The sequence below is a fragment of the Lytechinus variegatus genome, chromosome 8 (genome assembly GCF_018143015.1).
Source record: "Lytechinus variegatus isolate NC3 chromosome 8, Lvar_3.0, whole genome shotgun sequence".
NCBI classification, from domain to species: Eukaryota; Metazoa; Echinodermata; class Echinoidea; order Temnopleuroida; family Toxopneustidae; genus Lytechinus; species Lytechinus variegatus.
Genome location: NC_054747.1, coordinates 33,651,932 through 33,666,890, shown reverse-complemented (window position 1 = coordinate 33,666,890; position 14,959 = coordinate 33,651,932). Strand labels below are relative to the sequence as shown.

The 14,959-nt window shown below is 37.9% G+C and overlaps 1 protein-coding gene across 1 annotated transcript; it reads right to left on the bottom strand.

Moving 5' to 3' along the window:
- Positions 1-7,295: 7,295 nt before the first annotated feature.
- LOC121420829 (potassium channel subfamily K member 2-like) lies at positions 7,296-12,632 on the bottom strand. Its single transcript, XM_041615458.1, has 3 exons — positions 11,506-12,632; positions 9,665-10,050; positions 7,296-7,742 (listed from the first exon to the last, which is right to left on the bottom strand). The coding sequence occupies exons 1-3, from the start codon at positions 11,978-11,980 to the stop codon at positions 7,506-7,508; spliced, it is 1,098 nt and encodes a 365-aa protein (XP_041471392.1). The 5' UTR covers positions 11,981-12,632; the 3' UTR covers positions 7,296-7,505.
- Positions 12,633-14,959: the final 2,327 nt, after the last annotated feature.

Sequence of the window (14,959 nt, the reverse complement as noted above, 5' to 3'; positions counted from 1 at the left end):
TGATCGATTTTGAGAATAGGCCTTTTATGCCATATTCCACCCTATTTCTCTCACTTTTCTTGCATATATCCTTTTTTTTTTCGTCGTGAAACTTTTTGGACGCTATAGGGTGTCCGAGCTGGTTCACTCTCCGACTGTGTGATGCCACGAAGCGACATTATTTACGTACGCGAAGGGAAACAAACTTGGGAAATGCTGTGGCCTTCGGTTCTGCCTCTCTGTTTCGCGATCTCTGATTGGTTGTTATTTGGGGGTGTGTACTGGGCCGAGACTGGGCAAGCGTGGGATTCGCTGTCAGTCAGCGGAAGTTCAAAGTCTATTTGAAATAGATCAATATTAGCAATTGAACGCAGCCAGGGGTGTTCAGCAGTTCAATCGAACCGGCCTATATTTTTAAAGGAAAACAAAACGGAGTAAAAGAATTAGAAAGGGAAGAGATCGAACTGCTTAAGTGAAACCCTGGTTACGGATAGGATTCGGTAGACTTCATTTTATCGATTTATTGATTGATTTATCTATATTTAAAACTCTGTTAAGCTCAAACGGCTACAAGACTGGATTCCCTCAAAGGATCGATGCTCACCCAATTATTTTCTTTTTTCTTTTCATTCATTTGGCTACTTAATTGTATTTATTTATTTTTTCATAATTTTATTCAGTCTGTTGATATCTAGGGGGTGTGACCATTTTGCACGCCAATTTTTCGATAAAATTAGAAAAATATTTATATATACATTTTCCAGTCGCTCGTTTAGCACGATTGCAAATAATGAATATCGCCGCCCCTTTCCTATCAAAACAATAATCACTGTCTTGGAAAAACGATGCCAAATAATTACGTCACCTAGCGCTATTTTAATGAACGAGCTATCGATGTATTATGAATATTAATCCTTCTATAAAAAAATCTCATATTAGGGATTGCAGCATATTTAAATAAAGACATTACATGGTATACCCCAGGCTGAAAATGAATATTATCTAGTCAAAAATTCATGAAAATTCATGAAGCAAAATGCTGAATTGTTAAAATTAAAATGTGATAGTAACAAAGTGATATAATTTCAATCAAGCAATATGTTTTGAAAATAATTATACACACCCTCTTGAATATGCAAGAGTTGGGCTAATGATGTCATGTCCCCCAAATTTCCTCACTATATATAATTTTCAAGTGTTACAACTATGTGACTGTATTCTCTTTTGTATTGGAGTACATAGCGCCTATTTGTTAGTTTTGTATACCTAATCCGGGATTTAAAAAGAAATTTATTTTACTGTACCCTATTCACATTAATTTCAGGGGCCGCGGAACGGTTTTCAAAGTGTGTGTGTGGGGGGGGGGGGGGGGGGCGGGGCTGACTATGGAAAAAATCACAATCATAAAAGTTGTCATTCTTTTTTTTGTTTTTGTACACGGTTTTGGAAAAAAAGGTGGGGGGGGGGGGCTGAAGCCACCCAGCCCCCTCGCTTCCGCGGCCCCTGAATTTTATGCCTTCGCATTTTAATCATATTTTGCAGAAGCATGTATTACTTCTCCATTAAAACTTTTGTTTGTTTGATTACATTATTTTCTGTGTTTTTTCTAATTTAACCCATCGGTTCATATCATATTACTTTCATCTGGAGCACCCTTTGATTTGAAAGAAATGTATCTTTTTTTTTGCTTAGATATCACATTCACCAGCAAAATACAACGTCATACAAATTATGCACCGTGTGTGAATGGGAAAAGTAGCTGCTTGATAGCTAGTCTAAATGTCTCCCTCTGTTGTCGCCATTAAGTTATTACAAACATGATTTGGGCACACATTGGCATTAATCTCTGTCATTGTAATCAATTTGAATTACAGTATGATAAAAAACACTGGCGTACAGATTGGGTTGGGAGCTCGAAAGGGGGCAAGAGACCTCCCAAAAATTCCAAGATTGAAAAAAGGAAAGAAAGAAAAATGAAGGAGAAAATAAAGAAAGTAAAATGGAATATTATATTTCTTTTTTATTTCTAAAAATATCACAAAGTTCTGATTTTAGTATAAAGAACTATTCCATCATCATATCTTGCGATATTTTTTAGCCCTTTCCCTGAACTCCACGTTGAATCTCTCTTTTTTTAAACCCGATATATAAAAAATGCTTTGCTCAAGGACATACGTATATATACCCGGCCGGGAATCGAATCCGGCAATTATCGTGCAGTCAAGATCCTTAGTCGAACTTAAATAATAAAAAAAACTTTCTACAAACTCCATGTTGAATCCCTCATTTATTTGCTCTCTTATTTAGGCCTAATTTGATGGATAAGAGTCTTGGAGAAAAAAAATGCCTTGCGTAAGGGCAAAGTTCCTGGCCGTGAATCGAATCTAAGACTCTATTTGTGTAGTCAGGAGGTTAAGACCACTCGACCATCCACGCCACCTCCACCTCATGGACAATAATTACCTCTTTCCAATCCCTTCTACCACCACCTTCGTTTTCGTCTTAGGTTTGTCACCTCTTAGTAACCGAAGGGCAATTAGGCCTACTTTCAGTCCACTTTTTTAATGTAAATCGAGATTAAAGCACATCCAAAGCTCCACTAAATGGGTCATTAATGTATTTTATACTGAAAAATATCATCTAACATTCCAACACTACAAACTTTAAAGGTCAAGTCCACCTCAGCAAAATGTTGATTTGAATCAATAGAGAAAAATCAGACAAGTATATGTCACTGCAGCAGTGTGCAGTGAAGGTTTATAATTTTATATTTACATGTTTTTGATTAATTTAGTTTTTCATTCTTAAAATGATATTAATTTAGTGTTTATCCACAATGATTTTTTTATAACTTGTTTTCATATTTTCGCTCAAGTCAGTTGTGTTAAAAGCGCCAGCTCTTTTATTTATTTTGATACTTGTGAATAATTTGTTTCAAAATTTATGTAAAGTCGTTTTCGTTTAGCTTTGGATTGGTAACTGCCTATAATTAAGCAGATAAAGGAGCCATGTCACTGCAGCAGTATGCAGTGAAGTTTTATAATTTTATATTTACATGTTTTTTGATTAATTAAGTATTTCAGTCTTAAAAATATACAATGCTGAAGATTTCATCAAAATCGGATGTAAAATGAGAAAGTTATGACATTTCAAAATTTCGCTTATTTTTAACAAAATAGTTATATGAACGAGCCAGTTACATCCAAATGAGAGAGTACATGATGTCACTCACTATTTCTTTTGTTTTTATTGTTTGAATTATACAATATTTCAATTTTTATGAATTTGACGATTAGGACCTCCTTGCCTGAAACACAAATGTTAAAATAATGGAATTCCACGTGTTCAGGTTTATTTCACATGACAATGACGAGAAAATCAAAATATTTCATATAATAAAATACAAGATAAATAGTGAGTGAGTGATGTCATTAGTTCCTCATTTACATACCGACCGAGATGTGCATATAACTGTTTTGTGAAATGAAGCGAAACTGTAAAATGCCATAACTTTCTTATTTTACATCCGATTTTGAGGAAATTTTCAGTGTTATTCTTGTTGGATTTTTTTCTCTTTTTATTCAAATCAAGTTTTTGTTGGGGTGGACTTGTCCTTTAATGGTCGTTTGATTTTTTAGAGGTTAGATTTGAAATGTGGCATTTTCAGTCTTTAAAATTGAAGTTTGGCACACACAGCGGTCTCATTTTATGATTAATGATGTTTAATTGAAAAAATGAATAGTCCTTGTAGCCCTTCATCATTTAGAAATCAATGAAGTGAATTTTACCAAGCTATCATTAAATTTCAACCCATTCGTAACTTGAAAAGGGAATTTATATAAACAAGACAAAAATACGCAGATGTTTAAACATCTGCCGGAAAGAACACAGTGTCCCACAGTGTGAAATCATCTTCACACTGTTAAATTAGAGCGTTTTAACATTGTGAATCACATCTTAACATTGTGAACGAGTAAATTCACACTGTGAAATCAAACATCACTATGTGAACACTCTGTGGTAAACCACACTGTGGAGGTGTCCACAATATGAAATCATCTTCACACTGTTAAATTGGAGCGTTTAAACATTGTGAATCACATCTTCACATTGTGAACGAGTAAATTCGAACTGTGAAATCAAACATCACTATGTGAACACTAAACCACACTGTGGAGGTGTCCACAATATGAAATCATCTTCACACTGTTAAATTGGAGCGTTTTAACATTGTGAATCACATCTTCACATTGTGAACGAATAAATTCGCACTGTGAAATCAAACATCACTATGTGAACACTAAACCACACTGTGGAGGTGTCCACAATATGAAATCATCTTCACACTGTTAAATTGGAGCGTTTTAACATTGTGAATCACATCTTCACATTGTGAACGAGTAAATTCGCACTGTGAAATCAAACATCACTATGTGAACACTCTGTGGTAAACCACACTGTGGAGGTGTCCACAATATGAAATCATCTTCACACTGTTAAATTGGAGCGTTTTAACATTGTGAATCACATCTTCACATTGTGAACGAATAAATTCGCACTGTGAAATCAAACATCACTATGTGAACACTAAACCACACTGTGGAGGTGTCCACAATATGAAATCATCTTCACACTGTTAAATTGGAGCGTTTTAACATTGTGAATCACATCTTCACATTGTGAACGAGTAAATTCGCACTGTGAAATCAAACATCACTATGTGAACACTAAACCACACTGTGGAGGTGTCCACAATATGAAATCATCTTCACACTGTTAAATTGGAGCGTTTTAACATTGTGAATCACATCTTCACATTGTGAACGAATAAATTCGCACTGTGAAATCAAACATCACTATGTGAACACTAAACCACACTGTGGAGGTGTCCACAATATGAAATCATCTTCACACTGTTAAATTGGAGCGTTTTAACATTGTGAATCACATCTTCACATTGTGAACGAGTAAATTCGCACTGTGAAATCAAACATCACTATGTGAACACTCTGTGGTAAACCACACTGTGGAGGTGTCCACAATATGAAATCATCTTCACACTGTTAAATTGGAGCGTTTTAACATTGTGAATCACATCTTCACATTGTGAACGAGTAAATTCGCACTGTGAAATCAAACATCACTATGTGAACACTAAACCACACTGTGGAGGTGTCCACAATATGAAATCATCTTCACACTGTTAAATTGGAGCGTTTTAACATTGTGAATCACATCTTCACATTGTGAACGAGTAAATTCGCACTGTGAAATCAAACATCACTATGTGAACACTCTGTGGTAAACCACACTGTGGAGGTGTCCACAATATGAAATCATCTTCACACTGTTAAATTGGAGCGTTTAAACATTGTGAATCACATCTTCACATTGTGAACGAGTAAATTCGCACTGTGAAATCAAACATCACTATGTGAACACTCTGTGGTAAACCACACTGTGGAGGTGTCCACAATATGAAATCATCTTCACACTGTTAAATTGGAGCGTTTAAACATTGTGAATCACATCTTCACATTGTGAACGAGTAAATTCGCACTGTGAAATCAAACATCACTATGTGAACACTAAACCACACTGTGGAGGTGTCCACAATGTGAAATCATCTTCACACTGTTAAATTGGAGCGTTTTAACATTGTGAATCACGTCTTCACAGAGTCGACTATGAACACACTGTCGTACACTGTGTTCTTTCCAGCAGGGTTATTTTGACGGGCAACGGAATTGTTAACAAAAATAGGAAAAACATTGTGTATCCGCCATCATATACGTTTCAAGGCGCACAAAGACCTATACAGTATAGATGCACAGGGGGGGGGGGGTTACCAAAAATAAAGCTGCCTTCAAAAATTGAGAAATGCATAACCAAACTGTATGTATTTTAGAAAATATTCCTTCTGTTTCCTGTGTTTGAGTGAGTCTTCCTCATAATTACTAAATAATATTTCTTAATCAGGTTCAGAAAATGGCTGTGCCTTCGATTTCTATAATCTGTCCATGTATATTGGAACACACCAATGAACGTAATGAGAAAACGAGTAAAGCTACAATAATGCAGTCAGGACACATAAATATTGTTGATAATGTAATAAAATTGATTTATTTATCATTACAACCAAAGGAAAAAAATCAATTAAATATCATCTATACACATTTTCTACATAGAATTGTTACTCGTGGCCTATATCAAAGTCAACATTCCCGTGTACCACATTATTCCTCTTTGTAAACCAGAGGAATGTCTCTGTCAGTCTCGCCTGCATTACGCGTTTCAGTATATAGCAGTAGTGCTAACTTTGAAAACTGTAAAATAATTATCGTCAGAAACATCATTCACGATACTACGTTCATTTACCATAAATTCTATTTGACCTTGATCATGTGACCTAAGAGTTGTCAGTGATACTTGATAACCCCTATGTCCACATTTCATAAACTATATCCGTGAACTTCCAAAGTTATGATGGCAATTCATCAATAACCTCAAACATGGCTAAAGTTCATTGACCTTAAATGACCTTTCATGAACTAGATTCATACACTTTCAGAGTTATGAGGATAATTCAACAAAATACCACCTACACGACCAACGTTCATTGACCCTAATGACCCTTGACCTTGGTTATGTGATCTGAAACTCAGGCAGGCTATTTGGTAACACTTGATTAACCCTATGTACAGGTTTCATGAACTAGGTCCATATATATTTCATAACTTTCTCAGTCTATTAAAATTTGATGTTGACGACGCCGCCGCCGGTAAAAGCAGCGCCTGTACGTTTCGCTATACGGGCGAGACAAAAACCCCAAAGAAATGTAATATTTCCTAAATTCAATTTCATCTTTACTTGGGGAATTATTACACACTAGTTATTATTATTACTATCAATTTTAAAAATCGATTAAGTTTTGTGGTATTATAAGATTATGTTTATGAGAACCCAAAAGTAGCCTTGCATTGACTTCATTGGTTTAAGCATGTTCAGTTCTATTTGTATTTCTGAATCACATTTCCTTTCTTCCCCTCAATCAAAATCAATTGGATTTGGGAGCTCCCTTTTTTATAGTCAAATCGCCTCTTTACGGAAGAGCACAGAGACATTTTTTACTTTGTCGATAGATAATCTTTTGAATCCATTCCATGTCTTTGTTGGGTGTGACCCCCTTGCATGCTTGCCTAGAAAAGTTCGGAAGAGAACCCTTTTAATCACTGTTAACATTGAAAAAAAAGATGATTACAAGTCCTATCTACCACCTCCAATCCCGGAACCTCTCCTGATGCAATCCGATGAAACATAATGACCTGATGACCTGAAGAGAATTATTATCATGAACATGTAGAAAGAACCTGTAGGACGTTGTATCAGAAAAAGTCTGTTTTATCCCACAGTTACAATGGTGACAGCACTTTCTAGACAATTAAAATCAAAGGAAGTTGTAAGATCACATAAATAATCGGACAATATGTTGATGAAGGGAACTAAAGATGCAATTTTGAGCATGATTAACTTTCTCCTAGTTGGTCATTACCGTTAGTAAAAGAACATCCCTTCACCTCTAGTGTGTCAAGTTCGACGTTGCTTCCAGTTTTCTCGTCCAGATGTCTCGCAGAGATTTTTTCGGTGTATCGCGAAATGCGAGATGAAATCGTCACGAAGCCAAGCTTCTGAATGTCTCGGAAGCTGTCGATGAATGTTGACACAACAGCAAGACACACAAAGAGGTTGGCGAAGACAATGGTCTATAACAAAATAAAACACAACGCCTAGTCAGTCAAAGGGAAATAATTATTTTCATTTAAGGGAAAGGGGGGGGGGGGTGTTACACCCACAAATGTAATAATCGCCCACAAATGTAACAACGCCCACAAATGTAATAACACTTAAAGGCATGGTCACACCGCCCGAGCGTTGTTGGAGCGGAGAGAAAAAATCACCACCGCTCGCTACCGTTCACCATTTTCGATTTCCATTGTTTATTTTTTGTTTTCGATTTATGTTTTCGATTTTCCCCCTAATTTTGTGAGCGAAATTCGGCTCTCTTTCCCTATATACCGCTCCACGACCGCTCCAACAACGCTCGGGCGGTGTGACCATGCCTTTACCCACAAAATAACGGCCACAAATGGGCGTTATTACATTTGTAGGTGCAACAGGGGATGAAATGATGATGTTGGCCTATGATTCACTAATAATTGCACCTTGTGAATAACCATTATAATAAATATGATAAATTATAATAATTATGATAATCAAGTATATATCTGTTTGAGAAAATTAATTCTTTGGAGAGAGAAGTACTTATTGTTCTACATGATAACACAATGATATGAACTTATCGATTGGTGAATAGCATATTATCATTGAAATGGGCCTTTTTAACAAGATCACACTGCAAAAACTCCGGTGTTGATTTAACACCAGGCCGGAATCTGTATATGTCTACACCAGTGAAGTGTTAAACAACACCGATGTTGGTATTATTCTAACACCTGATATAACACCATTTAATATAAAATATAGCATCGGTTTGATTCCAAACTGGTGTTGTTTCAATACTGCTCTGGTGTGGATATATATATAGATTCCGGGCTGGTGTTAAATCAACACCGGAGTTTTTGCAGTGCACTTTGCTCAGAATGTTGCATTATGGGCTAGCAATCTGGAGAGTTCGGCAGTTGAGGAAATGAGGTCGTGCTATCAAAGTTTGTTAATGTGATTTCAACCTTGTTATCAAAAGTGATTGAGAGCGCACAAAAAAGCGATAAAATGGAGGAAATTGAAATAATAATTTCTCGGCGCGAAAAGAAATGAAAAACATTTTAATTGGTTAAGAAACGTGTCATTCAAATTTCAAAATGAGGGCGCTAAACAAGACAGGAGATAAACGTGGAGGGAAATGACATGTATAGTTCCATACAATTTGATAGAAATATTGTAGTTTTTTATTTAAAACGACACGAATTTCATACCTTCCTCTTTTTAAATGAGGAACCCGTTTCACTCAAATTATGTTAGTTTGGTAATGAGATGAAAAGCGGGCGAAGTGGTCTATATGGGAAATTGATATAAAGATTTTACCTTCCCAGGGCCGTTCCGACCAGAAATGCGGAAATGTTGCGTGATCAATTTGAAAAAAAAAACCCCACTTCATATAGGCCAACTTACTCTAATTCCATGCCCTAATATATATATTCATTTGCACTTAAATTGGCTAGAAACAATCTATAGCCGAGGTGAAAAACAGGAGAAGAGAACGGTGAGGGAAACAAAACAAACTCCAATAAGTCATTTTCGTGCGGAAACAAAAAAAATAAGAGCGAGAGTGAAATAGTTTCGTTTAGGAACTAATTCTTTTGAGAAAGAAAAAGGAAAAATGCCTCCCTTCTCTCCCCCCCCTTTTTTTTTTTTGGGGGGGGGGGGTGGATTTCTTGCACCGCCTCCTGGCTACGCGCCTGGTTTTAACTTTTATGTTGGGTTTAGGGTAAGGTTTGGGATATGGTATGTGGTTGAAGTTGGTCATTCCATTATTGTGTGGAAATAACAGCGGAACTATATTGTCGTCCGAGCAAATGTCATGGAACCGTTTTTGAATCCGGTCGTAGGTCGATGAGAGAAAACTTACCTTAACCTTCACAAATGAGCTTTGATCCCTATTACTTACTCTTATGATATAAAGCTTGACGATAGAAACTCCTTCAAAGACTGCCTCTAGGTCTCCGAATCCAACAGTGGTCGTAGCCTGCACTACGTAATAAAGACTATCGACAAAGTCCCAGTCTTCTTGTGTGTAGAAGTAGATGATGCCTGGTGGCACGACCATGAGGAGCACTAAAAGATAGGCCAAAGTTAAGTTAGCAAAGCCAGCTCCGACCTTCGTACAACACCTGAGGCATTTCTGCCGGCTGGCGGTGAACCTGGTGAGGCATAGATCCTGGAGCATTTGACCGACCAGGAACACGATACTTCCAGTGAGTAGGATACCCGCCAAAGCGTAGAAAACGCAGAAGATCTCACCGAGTCCTGTGCGCGGGGACGCATAGCCGAATCCTGGACAAATTAATAGTAGACCATAATAATGTGCATGAATAAACCTTTTGGGCTAGGTTCACACGATGTAAGATTGTCAAGGGTAACTATGCTTAAAGAAGTTTAAAATTGAATCTCATATATGGTGGCTTCGAATTACTCATGCTCCTGGCCATGTCTGACCAACACTCATATTGCACCCACTTGATATCTAAGTACAGCTTAACCGACACAGCTGTGGCATTTCACTTCATACATGATACTGAGTGTCCACATCCCATTTTTTCTGCAGAGGAATGTCAATTATGGAGTATATCTGGGCGATATGACATCCATTCAAATGTTGCTGAATGAAATAATGACAGAAAATCTGAAAGGTGGAAATTTCATTTATTTGTAATCAATTCGATTTACATTATACGCTTTTGCTATAAAACGACATTCTTTTACAAAAAATAAGTCAACGCCACACAGGTGCCAAAAGGGGACGCGAACTTCAAGGTCAAAGTCAAGGAGGCCATCATTTTGAAGAAAAAATACATTCTTGACGTGAAACACTGTGTTGACGAACCTCATAAAAAACGCCTAGTTCTCCACAAGTCTTCATAATGATCTATGAAGGAGTATTTAATATAATAATAATATAGGGTATTTATATTGCGCACATATCCACCTTGTTGCTCAAGGCGCTCCTATATTACCCGGCTATGCTAGGCGTTCATATAGCGCACACAGCTTTTTAAGGAATTACTTCCTACCGGTACCCATAAACCTCACCTTGGTTGAGTGCAGCACACTATGGATCAGTTTCTTGCTGAAAGAAATTACGCCATGGCTGGGATTCGAACCCACAACCCTCTGTTTCCAAGTCCGAAGACTAATCCACTGGGCCACAACGCTCCACAACACTATTTCACTGCTTTGTGTATGATTCCCCTGCTCAAAAATTTACCATAATTTCATGAACAGTTTATCATTTACCAATTCATGTTTTCTAACAAAAAGTGTTGTCCCGTATTCTTACAAAATAGTGTTGTCCCGTTCAAGCCAAGTTGGTCTGCTTTGAAAGGGAGCCCTATGACCAACGATTGATAAACTTGCTCTAACTAGTGGGGGGGGGGGGCGTTTTATGAAAGAGCTTGCTGGACGTTTAACCTGACAGGTTCTGTTTTATCCGACATTTACGATAGTAACAGCGCTTCTCAGCCAATCATAATCAAGAAAAGTTGTCAGATCTCAACATTGTCAGACAAAAATGTTCATGAACCGCTTCCCAGGTATAACCGAGGAACCATCTATAGGATATCGATTAATACCCAATCCTCTCTTCTATCTTGGCCTATACCCTCTTTCCAGTGTAGCATATCTTTCCCAACATGTTCCACTCTTATAAAAGAAAATAGTTTTTTTCACTTTGAATCGAAAGTAGCCCGGATGACACCGATCTATTCATCCATACTTCCACCAAGAACTTACCTATCGTAGTCACAACTGTGATTACAAAGAAGTAGGTTTGTGACGTGCTCCAAGGGTGTGTGTAGTAGGTGTCATTGATCGTTCCCTCGCTCAGACGAAAGGCGTAAGGCTGACCAGTCGAGTAGCCTCCTTCACCTATGGCTCGTGTTACGATCATCATCAAATCGGCAACGTCACCATCCTCCATGCATTCGTTTTCGGATGAAAGCCGTCGGAGAGCGCCATGGAAGTTCTTCGAAGCCTTCAATGCTGCGGGACGCTCGAGGGCGCGGAAGACAAGCGCTCCGGCGAACAGGTATGCCAACATGACGAGAAGGAAGAAACATATTATCATCCATTTCGTCACCATCGATACTGATACATGCGCTTCTTCAGTGTCGTCTTCTCCGCCTTTAGCTTCCCCTAAGCGTTCTGTGTTGTCATCTTCTTCAAGAATGGCGTCGCTTTTAATTTCATTTTCAAAGTTTTCTGCCATTTTACTTACGATCAATCTGACAACTTGATGATAACTATGGGCCTACTGACTGTTTAGTTGTCTCTACTGTCTATGGCCTTCAGATCAGCGTTACGCGCTTATTTGAATTCTATATCCATGCTCACAGTAGCAGTTTCTAAACATTTGGACAATGTATTGAAAATGAAATTCACCGTCACAAGAATTTATCTGATGCTACCCCTGCAGATTCACCCCTCGTTGTGCCGGCCTATATTCTTAACATATGATGAAAGCATCTGTCTGGGTTTTATATAAAGTTGGTTGTCAGTATGGTTTGCATGCTCAGTATGCAGATTGTTTCAAATACTCCTCCAATGCTGTCCAAGATTACAATGCAGCATAAATGTTAAGAATGCAGTGGGAAATCACCAAGGACACACCACGAAAACCGTTCGGAATTTCCCCCCTGTCAATAAAACTTCGAAAAGTTCTGGCATGATCGAAAATTTGTACTCGGTCCCAGGAACTTCCACGAACACTTGGAAAACTCTCAGAATATTCCGGTTGAACCTCAATTGAGTAAGTCGATCCGAAGAGTTTTCCGACAGCTCAACCTATTCAGCACACAGTTTTGACTTTATCATCATTCATATTGTAATTAATTATCCTCTATTAATCATCCATAATTGAGAAAGCACTATTATGACGTAAGACTGACTAACGCTCGACCTCATCGACACCAAGATCGAAATGTGCTGGTATGACTTCGCTGCAAGAAAATTTAATATACGCTTTAGTGACCATCGCCACGTAACACAAAGCTTAGAGATTAATCGTACGCTTGATTTTTACGATTGATTGTACATTGTAGTCAATGCAATCAATCGTAGACAAATGTTCTACGATCAATGCTAAGCTTTGTGTTACGGGCCCCATATCATACGTCGTGACAGTATTTGCAGAGCTCGGATAGCCAATGTATTTGTAATAGATCCATGGATAGCCCAACCCACCCAGCAGCAAAAGCAAGGGTTTGATGGGGTTGGGGATGAGGGGTGGGGCGGAGGTTGTTGTTTCTCTTCACAAAACTTATTTTTTTTAGTCTTTTTAATACTATGTTCACCTCCTTTATTCAACATTCGCATCAAAATATACATACAAAAAATACTTCAGTAAAATTCATTGCATCCTAGAATTTTCTTGACTTCTGATTTGATTCAAAATGTTCATTCGTTGACAACTTTTCTACAGGAGTATAGTGCTTTTTAATTGGTGATTGGGCAGGTACAACTGGCGTATGGGTGGGGGGGGGGGGGGGTTAACGTTACTCCATAAAAACTTAACGAGAAAGAGAGGAAAATATATTTTAACAAAGAAACAGACAAGGAGAAAAAAAGACAATATGCAACTCAATTATTTTCATGAATATTATGCAAAAATATATCCCAAAATTTGACTGTCAGTATGATAAGGTCACTTTCTTTTCCAGTTAAGGAATGCAGTGTGGCGCCCCTCATAATCTTTGGCTAATTCCGCCCTCGCAATTCATAAGATAGTGAACTTAATATGTTGACCTATCAATGCAATGAGCCAGTCTGAACTACAGAGATTGAGTGTATGAGTGGGTGAGGGTATGCTAAAAGAAGCTTTCACAATAATTGCTCTTTCGATCGTTTGCGATCATTTGGTCACAATGTGTTGCAAATAATCGCAGCGGTTGTAAGCAGTCGCACCACCAATTGTGAAAGGTCTTTACGCATACAGGCTATGTAGAAGTAGTACTGGTGATTTATGTATTTGTGTAGGGGATACATTGTCAGCCATTGTGTAGCGTAATGAGCCAAATCTGTTGATAATTTCGTATGAAAAACTTATTTTGCGATAGATTTTGACATACCATTCAGGAAATTATATCATATCTATATCCTTTTCTTTCTATTTCTCTTTTTTATGATTTTTTTTTTGGGGGGGGCATGAACCCAAAGACCCCCAATCCTTACGTCATTTTGACAGAACCAATAAATTACATGGGTCACTCTCAACATCAACAGATACTGGCACACACCTGCGTCCTGAAAAAGAGTTGGAAAGATGGGGTCCCTTTTGTTTTAGGCTTTGACCTCATTAGGAATAAAAAATGTGCCGGTCGTTTGATCATTCACTGGCAATCGCGACTTAATAACCCCTTTTCACCAAGCAATCCAGGGGTCCAAATTGACATTTAATCTTAATTAGATTTCACACGCTCGCTTTTATCTTTTATATCTATAATAAAGTTTACATTTTGTAATATTATTATATCAATGTCTTAGTCACTGATACCTCTCGTCTGGGTTAAATGTCTGTCAAGGCTGTCGTACGTGTATAATCGGAGTACTACTTTCCATTCTCTTCGGATTGGTCCTTTGTACAGCATTTCCCTTCACAGAGAGAGGACCCATGCAAATTCTTGCTTGTTATGGGGTTAATTGCCAATAGGGGCTGATGAAAGTTTCGTAAAGTCGGATACAGCGGTGTAGGTAGCCAAGGGATGCAGAGGAGACGAGAGGAGTGGTGGGCTTCTAGTTGATCAGCGATCGCCCCCAAAAACAATCAAAAGAAAAACCATCCATATTATGTGGAGCGATGTGGCCCAGTGGATTAGTCTTCTGACTTTGAAACAGAGGGTCATGGTTCGAATCCCAACTATGGCGTAATTTCCATCGGCAAGAAATCTATCCACATTGTGCTGCACTCGACCCAGGTGAGGTGAATGTGTATCCGGTAGCATTTATTCTTTGAATGCTTTTATGGTCGCTCTGCTACAGCCGGGGTAATAATAATATACAAAGTATATTTTAGCACCTTGAGCACATAATCAATGTGGATTTGGCGCTTTACTCTATATTATTATTAGTATTATTATCCACTGAAGCTACCCTTTCTTAGTGGAGTTGAATTAAAATAAGATTTGAAGAGCTTTGATTTTACTAGTGATATATATTTTTTGTTGGTGGTGCCTCTCAAACAAAGATCCTT